General features: G+C 26.6%; 2 protein-coding genes across 6 annotated transcripts; one reads left to right on the top strand and one right to left on the bottom strand.

The window, feature by feature from the left end:
• Positions 1-3,521: 3,521 nt before the first annotated feature.
• On the bottom strand, positions 3,522-6,454 carry LOC113560722 (ATP synthase subunit b, mitochondrial). The gene is made up of 5 exons (XM_026966769.1): positions 6,294-6,454; positions 5,972-6,235; positions 4,285-4,448; positions 4,018-4,206; positions 3,522-3,954 (listed from the first exon to the last, which is right to left on the bottom strand). Exons 1-5 carry the CDS (start codon positions 6,319-6,321, stop codon positions 3,778-3,780), a joined length of 822 nt encoding a protein of 273 aa, XP_026822570.1. The 5' UTR covers positions 6,322-6,454; the 3' UTR covers positions 3,522-3,777.
• Positions 6,455-10,153: 3,699 nt separating this feature from the next.
• On the top strand, positions 10,154-11,960 carry LOC113548647. Of its 5 annotated transcripts, none has more exons than XM_026949636.1 (5): positions 10,466-10,598; positions 11,000-11,110; positions 11,267-11,342; positions 11,403-11,570; positions 11,903-11,960. In XM_026949636.1, the coding sequence occupies exons 3-5, from the start codon at positions 11,274-11,276 to the stop codon at positions 11,915-11,917; spliced, it is 252 nt and encodes an 83-aa protein (XP_026805437.1). In that variant the 5' UTR covers positions 10,466-10,598; positions 11,000-11,110; positions 11,267-11,273; the 3' UTR covers positions 11,918-11,960. The 5 variants fall into 5 exon arrangements, with proteins under 5 accessions (XP_026805438.1, XP_026805434.1, XP_026805437.1 ...); XM_026949634.1 differs by having other exon boundaries at positions 10,467-10,598; positions 11,000-11,134; XM_026949637.1 differs by lacking the exons at positions 10,466-10,598; positions 11,000-11,110 and adding an exon at positions 10,154-10,419.
• The last annotated feature ends 624 nt before the right edge of the window (positions 11,961-12,584 follow it).

Genomic DNA, 12,584 nt, shown 5'->3' with positions numbered 1-12,584 from the left:
TATATTTATAATTCTAAACAGTAATTTATTTTACTATTAATAATATAATAACAAAATAACGGAAATCATTTTAGTTTAAATATCAAATTTTGTCAATATTTAAATTTAAAATGTCTAAAAAATAATATGTCTATATATTTTTAAGATTTTTGGATTTCAGTAAAAACTACTTACGAGGCAGTGGCGGCTCTAGGAGAGGGCGAATTTAATAATAATATAATATGTATAATATGATACGCTTATATTATTACAGTTTATAATATTATATTATATTAGTTTACTAGATATCATTTAATTGTAAATTCTCGTTAGTCATTATCTTATATTTTCGCGTAGTACACTAGTATGTAGACATGTAGTATTGTAGTATAAAAAGGTTTTCCGATAGGGACTCTCGGATTTTCTATATGGTATATTTCTAATTTGGTTGATTTCTTATTGTCACAGATTAATATAATTTTAAATGTTTTAATTTTTGTAACTTTCTTTTTACCACAGCCATTTTACGCTAGCAGACGACCAAAATAGTTACCATTCTAAAAAATTTAACCTCTGACTTGTAATTTGCATTGTATTGATACGTATTATTTCAGCATATTAAATTAAAAATTATACTCTAAACTCTTTATTTCATTTCAATAAATGTTTACTATACTATAACTTTACGATTTAGATTATTAATTCAAAAAAAAAAAAAATGTTTTTATAATTAATGTTTTCAATGATTACACTAAACGACTAAACCATATAAGTTATATACAACGAATTATTGTATACAATAAAAAACGATTGTGAACAGAATGAACAGAGACGGAATTAAGTTTCTATTATAAGTATGGGATTTTGACAAATTTTATAATAATTCTAACTTCAAATGCTAACAAAGTATAGTGCATATTATGTATTTTAAAAATTTTTAAACTACTGTAGGCCATATTTTTACCTGAGTTGTATAATAATTTTATATGAATTAAATATATTTTTATTTTTAACATTAGGCATAATATAATTATATAGATATAAATTTAAGTAAAACACCAATAACTGTAAATGTTTTTAATCTCATTTCAATGAACAATTTTGAAATAGCATCCCAATTTTATATTTAATTTTAATATTTTTATATTTTTGGAAGTTTTAGTTAAATTGAAATTATATCAAACATAATATGATCATATAAAAATAACAACAGTAATAACATAAAATCATTAACTATTAAAAAAAAAAAAATCATAATATGATCTCAGTTTAGAAAAAATGTTAAAAGCAATATATAATTATAACCTAACCTAACCTCGCTCTAATGCACATTCATGGAGACAATCTATAGATATAGATAAAGTTGTAGATAGATTTGCTAAAAATATAAATCGAAAATTCGAATTCGTTTTATAAAATGTAATTATTATATATATATTTATTTTATATAATTTTTTGCACTAACGATTAATGTGAGTAATATATAGCACTAATTTGAATAAATATATTATAAAATATTTTTAAAAAAATTGTGTGATGAGATAGCACTTTCATGACTGATTCATATAAATGTTGGGGATGATCAATTTTTAATAGGAAGTCACCATCCGGCATAATTTCTGCAATCGTTCAACTACCTTAGTTTATTTCAATTCGAAGATACGAATTCTAAATTATCAAGCCATAATTAAAAATTGATCGTTTAAGAGCATAATAAACGGTAATCAAGGTGCCAAGCTAAAATTATTTAGTGTGACGACGTAAGAAATTAAGAAGTCATAAAGTCTTACAAGTGGTATCAGGGGCGTATTTAGAAATTATTTGGGAGGGGCTGTAGTATTTTTAATTATATTGAACTTCTACAATTTACATATAATAGTATATAATAAATATTTACTAGATTTCGAGGGGGGCTGAAGCCCCCTCAGCCCCCCATAAATATGCCTCTGAGTGGTAGTATAGTCAATATAAGGTATGACGTATAGTGAAAGAGTATATATATTATACCAATATTCTTTACTACAGAGACTCGATTAAAATGGTAAGTATTGGTGAACACTGTAAATATAATAGATGAGATTGCATGATCTAGAAATAATTTACATTTAACCAAGTTTAGACTGTTTATGGTAAGCCACTAAACCAGGTAAGGCCAATAGCGTAATATCAGTTAACAAGACAATTGAACGATGATTGTAAAACGTCGCAATCAGTTATGTAAGATACATGGGAGATTTTAGCATCATCAGCAAAAAAAAGTAAACAAACAGATGGAATATTACTAGACTGAGTTAATAAAATGGTTAAATGGTAGTAGTGGGGATAAATGCATTCCTTGTGCAACACCAGAAGAAACCTTGAACTTATTTGATGAAGTATTATATAAAGAATAATTGTAAACTACCATCTTATGTCTTAAATTTGATTGAAGAAACCATTCAGTATTTGAACATTCTGGAACTTTACTTATACTGTTGATTGGTTAATTTTAGTTGCTTTGAAGGTCATGGAATCATTTCCATTTTCAACATCTTATGGGATACAACAAAAGGATAGGTTGAATATAAAGAATTAGGTGATTGGGAAAACTTAATTGAAGTGTTTTGTAGATTTTGGTGACATTCAGTTGATGAGTAAAATATATATGATTTATAGATTTTCTTATAGATAAATAAAGAGCTTGGCCAGTAAACACAAGTAAGGGATTTGTATTTATAATATTATTTATATTTTAAATTTATTTTTGATTACTTAATTTTAAGTAAACATAGATAAGTACAATTCAATCGTTTAATAAGTAACTTATAATAATTTTTTCAGGATGGTCTAACCTTTTAAAGTTGGTTAATCAATTTGTATATTTATAAATAATCATTATGTATTATAATATAAAAATAATACACAAGTTATCACATTACAAAGTATGTTTCAATTAGTATCAATTCATTTTTATAATAATTAGGTTACTTAAATTTATTTTTTAGTAATTAAAGTGATGCTTGACATTGTTTTTCAGAAGTAGATTTTTCAATATCAATCAAACATCCAGTGGTAGTTAATCTGGTTCATAATCCTAATGACAAATTGTCATTAGTTTCTTAATTTAGACCTTATTAAATTCATAGTAGAAAATATTGATTCACAAATATACATGCTTCCAAATAATGGCAAAATTTCAAGAGAAAAATTAATATTGAGAATTTCTCATGAACATGGTTTCCAAACCTCTTCAGAAGATAAATTTGTTTTTAATTGAAGAAAACAGTATGGTTGTAAATCACATAATTCTATTTGAATATTAAAAATAGGTACTATAATGCATATTCAAAGGACAGCTAAAAAAAAAGGCCTCAAAAGCCGCAGGTGGCCTGCGGGTTGGATTACTATGATCTGTTATCAACTTTTTCACACTTTATTACCACCGTCTGATAAAAAAACATTTCATTTATTTTTTAAATTAATAGAATAAAATGATTCATTTGAAGTTAAATAATATGAATTATGGATATCCACATGTAAAAATACCATAAACAAATTGAATCTATAATGGTAAAATTGAATTTATTTTTTTTAAATAACAGTACATTGTTTTGTATTGAATGTAATAATTAGAGAACATAAATCATTATTAACTTGAGTATTGTGTAAAAATAGTAATAATACCATATACATAATAATTGTTTCTTATCTCATATAAATAGCATGAAATCTACTGTTAAAAGAGTATATTAAAGAATGCAAATAAGTTTATTTACCATTAAACAATGTTCTAAAAATTAGCACTAACTGATATTACATTTATGCTTTTGCAGCTAAAGCTTGTAAATCGACCATGCACTTTTTAAAACTTTGCTTTTCTTGTTCATTTGTTAAAGACTTAAGGACGTTTTCAATAATCCAGTTAACCATGTGTCTTTGTTGTACAGAACGTGTCAAGTTAGCCAAATCCAGTTGATAATCCAAACGCCTTTTTACCTTTAAATAAATGAAAATATTATAAATAATTTAAAATACTTTTATACTACTAAAAAATAGTACTTGGTTGTAAGCTTGAAGAGCTCGTTCACGGTAAATAGCTTCTAACTGAATAGCTACGTTCTCCCTCTTTGCTTGAATTACATGTTGTTGAGCTTCAGTTCTCCATATTTCTGTTTTTTGGTTTTCAATGTTTTCTTTTAAACCATCAATTTCACCTTTACGACTAGCATTGCACGATGCTTCATATTCCTAAATAAAATAAAATAATAGATTATTTAGTTATTAACTTTTAACAATTTAATATAAATAATTACAATAAATACATACATCAATCTCTTTATCAAGGAAATTAGCTAAAGGTGTTCCAAATTTTTTCCATCCAATGTAAAACAAACCAACAGTAGCCAATACATAAGGGAATTCATGTTCAACTACCCAAATTTCTTTACTCAATAAATAAGTTGTAACACCAGCAGCAAGAACATATGGACCTAGAAACAAATTTTGTCTTCATCAAAACATATTATAATAATTATTAAAAGTTATTGCATAAACAACTATAAAATAAAAAGTAATTTAAAATATTAATTAAATAATAAGTTATAAAATATAATGTATTCTTTTATTACAGAATACATAATATACATTAAGAGGACGTCATACTCGGATACATTGTCTCCATCTTATAAACATACTACATAGCTAATTTTTATTCACAAAAATAAATTTAGTGTAATTTGCTTAAATATTAGAATGAAATGATCTATTATTAAATTAAGAAAATTATCTGTATTCTTTTATCGAATTTTTACAATATTTTAATTTTTGAGTGTATTATGAACATTTTTAAATAAAAATTATTTTATACTTATAACTTGCTTAAAAATTAAAATACTATAAAAAGCCGACTAGAGAACACAGATAAAGATAATATTATAATCTTTACGTATCATAATAGGTCATTTCATTCTAATATTTAGCTAAATACTCAAAAGTGATTCTATTGAACAAAATTAGATTTTTGTAAAACAACACATACGAGTGTGGTGACCAATCCTAATAATAATTTTTGCTTCATTTAGAAAATCATATTATCAATATCAAATTTAGATTTATAATAATCAATTTGCTTGTATAATTACATTCAGTCAAATGCTATGAACATGTTAATGATAATGATGGATTAGCAACAGGTAATAATTTAAATTTATTATAATTATTAAATATTATTTAAAAATACCTTTAGAGATTAACTATATTGTCTATATTATAATTACTACTAATCACAGGAATGTTTTTCACAAGTTTTATAGTATTTAAAAAAACTACTAAACACCTATTAGCTACTGTATGTCTGTATAGCCAAGCGGTTAGCTACATGGGCATTTTTTTTTTTTTTGTACTTATTTATTATCGGCTAGCCAGAATGCCGCAAAAATTGTATTCAATTCCTAAAATAGATTATCTATCACAAGCATATACATTGAAAATGCCACACCCGGATATGTTGTCTTCATCTTACAAACGTATAACATGGCAAATTTTCATTCAATAGGATCAATTTAAATGATTAGCTTTAATATTTGAATGAAATGACTTATTCTCAAACATCTGTGTTCTCTTGTCAGTTTTTTATAATATTTTAATTTTAAAATAAGTTATAAATTTATATTAAATATATAAAATATTATACTTCAAAAATTTACTTAAGCTAACTTAGCTAATAATATAAATTTACTAGGCAGATAAAACATAAATGGGTATAACTGTAACATTCTCTTAAGTAAAAGAAGTTATTTTATAAGCTATATATGTTACTTTTTATTCAGTTGATTTACAATTAAAATAGGGAGTTACATAAAGTATAACAAGCAAATAAATCTACCAGGTATAAAAAGTAAAAAAAAATATTAGACATTTTGAAATATTTATTTAATTAGTTTGAATGTATACGGGAAAAATAGTATAGGAAAAATTGTACATCATCCAATAGGGAAACAATTTATATATTTACCTGTGACTCCAGTCTTTTTGTAAAATACTTCAAACCACTCTTCGGGCACGAACAAATACCTAGTTTTGGCAGGTTCTTCTAACCTCACCATTCTGGGAAAATTCACAAGATCACGTTCGGGTCCGTCATATGGATTTGGTTGAGGTTGGCCATTGGGTTTCGGGAACCCTGGTACAATGATTGATTCATTGGTGGTAGCGACGGCCGGTTTGGTTTGTGTGGTGCGTACGGCACTAGCACACAGTGGTGCTACTCGGAACAGTTCTGTAAAAACCACATTTTAAACAAAATCATTTGAATGTGTTATATAAAGAATATTTACCCGAACGAAGAGCTAATCTGGATAACATAGCTAGTAGTTAATTTTTCGCCTGTGCCTTGAACTAATAATCGACAAATTAATCACGATCTCGCGAAAACGATGATGGAAGATGTAAATGATGGTGTACGGGTGAAATGATATAAGAAATTTTGGTAAGGTCAACAACGATACGATTGAAAAACAGCTGTTTAAAATTTAAGACCAGCTTAATGATATCATGAACAAGATAGATAAGAATTCTGGGGTTATCACAAATTCACAAATGTTGCCAATGTGAGGCGGTAATATTTATTTTATTATATAATCTTTATTATGATTATTATGAATAAGGGTCAACTGAAATTTTAAAAGTCTCATAACATTTCCACATACTGATTTGAAATTTAGGCGGGCGTCTACTATTACGTGTTGACTGTTGAGCGGCCAATCCAAATATCCTCGAAGTAGTCTACTAACGTCGATAAATTGTTTTCATTGTTGACAAAATAATTTGAGATAACTAACTTTTCAAAATAATTAATAACTTTATTTGTTGGTACAAATGCCGTACTTGTAATGAGAACTCAACATTTTCAGTATAACGCCTGTAAACCATTTTCTTGGATTTTCCGCCATAGGCATTGTTGAAAATAAAAATAACATCCTTTTATTTTTATTTGCGAAAATGTATCGTTAAATGATGTTTCAAATGCTTTTTCAAAATATATTATGATAGAATAAGGGTTTAAATTTGGGTTATTATGTTTTAGCATTTCTAACATTTCGTTGTATGAATTGGTCGTTCTGTTGGTCATGAGAACATAGATAAGCGGAATAGTTGTTCTATTTTTATAACCATATATTGTATTATATATATTAAAGTACGGTTTAACGATTTGTACGTCTATTTTTATTCTCCATTAAAATTATTACAACTGTCAATCGTCTCCGACGAATAGTGAAGATTGATGATTGCCATAGATGATAGATTAATATCATAGATCATATACTGTATTATTATATTGTAATATTATTATTAGCCAGACATTTAAATTTATTCGGCAGTCTGCCGTTCGAGAGACTCAATCGTGTACTTGAACAAATTTTATATGCACGACAAGGCGTAGGGCGGGGTAGATTGTATAGATGTTGTTCAGTACATTGAGACTCATTCAAAGTTTCTGCCATTGTCATCGCATAAATTAGTAATTAGTTGTTATCGATATTTTTGGCCCGTATTATTATATGACACCGGTCTTCTCATTATTAATGTAAAAATATAATATTATCAATAATCAATATTAATATCGAAAACCATCATAATTATTTTCAAAATAGATAAAAATATTAAATTATTCTACAATTTTCTTCAAACTTTTTTTATTTCTTTACAACTTTATTTTTATGGTGAGTCGCGGTCTCAAAGACACCTGACGAGCCGCCTCTGCAGATGTTAATAAGTTAATGGTATAAACAGCTTAAAACTAGTCTACATAATATTTTTAATACTTCTCTGTTAGTGTTAAATAATAATACACGAATTGGTGTCTTTAAATAATATTTTTGTAGTAACTTAAAACAAAATAGATAACTTACTATACTTATAATCGTTATTTTTCATTAAAATATCCAGTTTTGTCAATATTCAAATTTGGTATGTACTAACAGTAGTGCGGGTATGAACTGGGAAAAATTCTCCAGAAATATTTATGGGTGGGTGGGTGATAATCAAAAATAGTTTGTTATGCAGTATCTTGTGTGTATATAGTTAGAAATAAATATAGTACCATTCGAACGTAACTTACTTAACATTTTTTTAGTAGGTGGGTCTAACACCAGCATTTTTTCCCCATAACATATATAGATCGGTGCCACTGGACTTACGACTAACCTCTGAGACTGAGAGTGAGAATATGAATAAAGTTAAAACTTTTAAACAATAATAATAATAATAATATAATAGTAGCTATAGTTATATAGTTATACTAAGTTATATACTAATTAAGCTAAAGCAATAAAAATATTATTAAAAACATTAACTGGATTGAAGAAAGTGGGAATAGATACTTATACCCTAGAGTCTAGACAGCTAGTGTAGTTAGTAATAAATCGGCGAGAAACTTGCTGTCTATGTATATTTGATTATTTTTATGAATCTTTTTTTCTATTTTTTCTATTAAATCCATCACATTATTAAACATTTCTACGATAATTTTTTTAAATTAATTAACAATTGGGTCATCTTTTGTTAACACTTCAAAAACTTCTTTTGTTTCTTAAGAGGACGTTATATCCACACGTGCTGTCTCTGTCTTACTAAGGTACCTACATCCATTGGCATTTTTGGGTGGAAGAGCAGGTGGGGGAAATTGCCCCACCCTTGATTTTTTATGGGCTGGTCAAATTTTTAGTACAATCGTGGCATAGAGCCGCTAAAATAGTGGCTTTGCTCATACAGGGGTGTCATTTGAAGGGGGGCAGAAGTATGCATTTACCCGACTCTAGATTTTAAAGTAGTCAATGAGGCTAGCCGGTGGCCGGATATAAACGGATCGGGTTTTGTATAATCTTAATTCTACTAGCTATTCTAGAATATACTATATAATATAGAAATCTGTAGTATATCATAATACAATCAATACGTATGTACTAAAGACCAGCAAGGGCCGGGCCTTAAAAATAAAATCGGTTAAATCGAGTTATATTTGCAGGTAGATCTTTTCGGGCTAGGCCGGACTTAAACCAAAGTTTAACCTTTTTAAGGATTTTCGCCTGGGCATTTTTGTATGATAATTAATCATTATTTAAAATTAAAATGATAAGTTTATAGTTCGACGTTGGAATAATCATAAATAACCAATAGAATGACATTTTTGTACATGAGCAACTATTACTCACAAACATGTTTATTATACATAAGTTGATAATTATTAATTATGATGTTCTACTGTTCTAAGGCTAAAAACAAACCTCAAATCCAACCGAATTTTCTTATGACCAGAATTAGCGCGAGCACCTTCACGCCAGCCTACATCAGAATATTGTCATTTGGAATGCCTAATTTTCTAATTAAAAAAATCTGAAATATTTTTATAATTTTCATTTCTTCGACATGACTACATCTCCACTTATTCAACGCTTAGTTGATTGGCTCACTGCAATATAATATTCATCATTAGATGAATTGCCCTAATAATTACAAGTCACTGAATAGTTAAGCCACCTAAACGTTTGATGCTTCTGATTATGTAAATTAATCAATATCAAATTAATCATCTGTTCTCAAATTACTGTAAGGAGAAGCGCTTCACATTTAACAAAAATCCAAAAAGTCAATATTATCAAATTATTCTTCAGATATAGACTGTAGTATACTACCTATACACTATTACATATACTTCTACTATATATATACTACTTACCATAAGGTACGTTATCCTTAGACAAATTTAAAACAACTACATCGATTTTTTTTAAACTATACATTACAGTATTTCATAATAAAATATATGTAGGTACTATATACAATGTACGAAAGCTGAAAATCATTTTTTTTCGTTTTGTTATAATAATATACCTATCCCTTGCTTTAAGGTGAGTTCACAACTGCTCGTGTCCACCGAACTAAATACATAGGATTATGGGTGAGGAAAGGACTCTAAACAATAAAATACACATTAATATGTTGTCAAACACAATATTATTATACTGTACATGGTAATTTTTATCATAATATATATAATATATATATTTGTAAATAACAATAGTATTCAATTGATAATAAAAAATAGAATACAATTTATTTATAGTAGCCTAGATTTTATATATTCATAATAATATTATACTAAAAAATAAATAGCAATCATCATGTAGTTACAACCTTTTGCACGATAACACTCTTAAAGTAAAGCGGGAAATATGAATATGATATCATGATTAACAATTTTCATGGAGATCATAACATTTCATTATCTCCGCCATGACTCGGGGAATACATATGGCAGTGACTTCTTATCCGGACCATATTTTTTATAATACACGCTTTCCGTGTCTTAGTTCAGTGATATAATTATTAATATTATTATTATTATAATTCCGTAGACTATAGAGCAAGAGCATTATTACTTTTTATTACTCCACGAAGCGCGTAATTACTTATTATGTATTCCTAATTTTTTTTTTAAGGTATTAATAGGTTAAATTTAGCATATTTGGTTGTTTTTGATAGTTATTGAATCATTTAAATGTAAGCCCCAATTGGACCAATTATCTTACGCTAGTTGAATAACTTTTATACTACTAATCGTTTTCAGATACTTTTTACAGGTGATTTTTTGCCATGATTTAAATAACTTTATTATTGGTAAGTTAGTGGTTACCCAATAATTTTTGAAGTTTTGTCGCTTATGAAATACAAAAACTAATGGTTTTTCACATTTATTTTGATTAGTTAAAAGCATTATTATAAATCATTTAATATTTATATCACTATCACATATTCTATGTTATGATCTATGATAATTATTAATTAATACGTTAATACATTATCGCAACGGTTCCCAAACTCTGAGGCGCGAGCTTTTGGCAGGGGAGGCGCAAGCCGCATGATAAATATTTACTGTTAACTTATATTGTCATAAAAATAAAAATATTTGTATATTTAAATACTATAAATTTTGTTATTTAATTTTTTATGGGAGGCGCAATTGATTTTTTTTAATTTTTAGGGTGGCGTGAACTAAAAAAGTTTGGGAACCGCTGCACTATCGTCTATCCAAAGTTTATAGATTATAATCTATAAACCTTGTCGCCTATCGACATGACAATGATAAGAAAATGTATGTTTCTATGATATTACCTAGGTAATGGGTGGGTAATTGAAGTTATAATATATATTACATATTTTATAATTATTCTTTCATTTAATTATACTTATTATTTTAAGTGAAATCATTATTAATGGACCTCAAAACAAATTGAATTAACATTTTTAGCTAAACCATGGGTTGGAATATTTACAAATTGTTGTGTTGCTGTGGCAGTTCTAATGAATCAACTAGAGTAGATTTGGTATAATAATTTTAATATTTATTTTTAATTTATAAACATAATATGTCAAGATCTTTTTAGGCAATTGTTCGAGAGCAACAAGCTGCTGCTGCTGAAAAACGATTAAGAGAACAAGAAAGTCGAGGTATTAAAAATCCAGACCGTGTCAAACGTATGCAACGAGAACAACAAAAACGTGATGAAGAATCTAGTAGAAATGCTAATATGGGAACAAGTACTGGATTAAAGGTATCAAAAAATATTCTATTATACTAAAAAAATAAAATAAAAGTTTTTATATTTTTGTAACTTGGAACATCTAGTCATCTGTGATTACTAATTATAAGATTTATATTAACCTATTTACTTAAAATTAGAATCAAGGATAATATTCAAAATAAAAATTTAGCCTAACTTTTTAAACCAAATTTGTCCTTTAATTAAATTGTAATTGTAAAAATGTAGAACCTGAACTAAGTACTACTATAATAGTAATAATTACCAAGTCCTACGGCTAGGAAGTTTATTGAATTATTTTCTATTCTCAATTTATAATATGTTTATATTCAATATTGTTTCAGTGGCAAGTTAGTTAATTGTTCAAAATATTGAAGTTTATATTTCCATCCAAAAAACATGTATTTATGTATTTATTTGTTAATATATTAAATTATCTATATTTTTAATTACTGTATGTAATAATTTATGAATATAACATGTAATATTCATCTAGTTATAATTTTAGTTTATTGAAATATATTTTTCCTATTTTCTATTTCATATTAATATATTTTATTTTTTTTATTGTTTTACTATTATACTATATTATATACCACAAACAAATTAAAAACATTGTCTAAAAAATCAACAATATAAATATTTAAAATTAAATTATATTGTACATTTATTATTTTGTTTTACCTAATTTAAAAATATTTCATTATTATATTTTAAGTCTAATAAATGAGATCAGAAGCAAAGGGTTTTGGGTATTATAATCATACTTCCCCTATTGATTTTTTTTTTATACACAGAAATATAATGATAGACCCTGATGATGTCCTAAATATTACTAATTAGCGTAAAAAGTTTTAAATATTTTAAATAAAGCATAAGAAAATATTTATTGTATAGAACTAAACTGTCTAACCCTCTCCCCACCATTAAAAATGTGGCTACACCACTGAGCAAAATAGATCAAATATAAACTCAAACTTTTAAAATAGAGTATAAATATGGTTTAGGGCCAATTTTGAATCTCAG

Source organism: Rhopalosiphum maidis, chromosome 1, assembly GCF_003676215.2.
Source record: "Rhopalosiphum maidis isolate BTI-1 chromosome 1, ASM367621v3, whole genome shotgun sequence".
NCBI lineage: Eukaryota > Metazoa > Arthropoda > Insecta > Hemiptera > Aphididae > Rhopalosiphum > Rhopalosiphum maidis.
This window is presented reverse-complemented; position numbering and strand designations above follow the sequence as displayed.

Coding starts and splice junctions, on each gene's coding strand:
- LOC113560722 (XM_026966769.1), bottom strand. CDS start 6,321: ATGTTATCCAGATTAGCTCTTCGTTCGG. Junction 6,236..6,293: donor CAGATTAGCTCTTCGTTCGG/GTAAATATTCTT, acceptor TGGTTTTTACAG/AACTGTTCCGAGTAGCACCA. Junction 4,449..5,971: donor CAAAAAGACTGGAGTCACAG/GTAAATATATAA, acceptor ATTTGTTTCTAG/GTCCATATGTTCTTGCTGCT.
- LOC113548647 (XM_026949637.1), top strand. CDS start 11,274: ATGGGTTGGAATATTTACAAATTGTTGTGTTGCTGTGGCAGTTCTAAT. Junction 11,343..11,402: donor AATCAACTAGAGTAGATTTG/GTATAATAATTT, acceptor AGATCTTTTTAG/GCAATTGTTCGAGAGCAACA.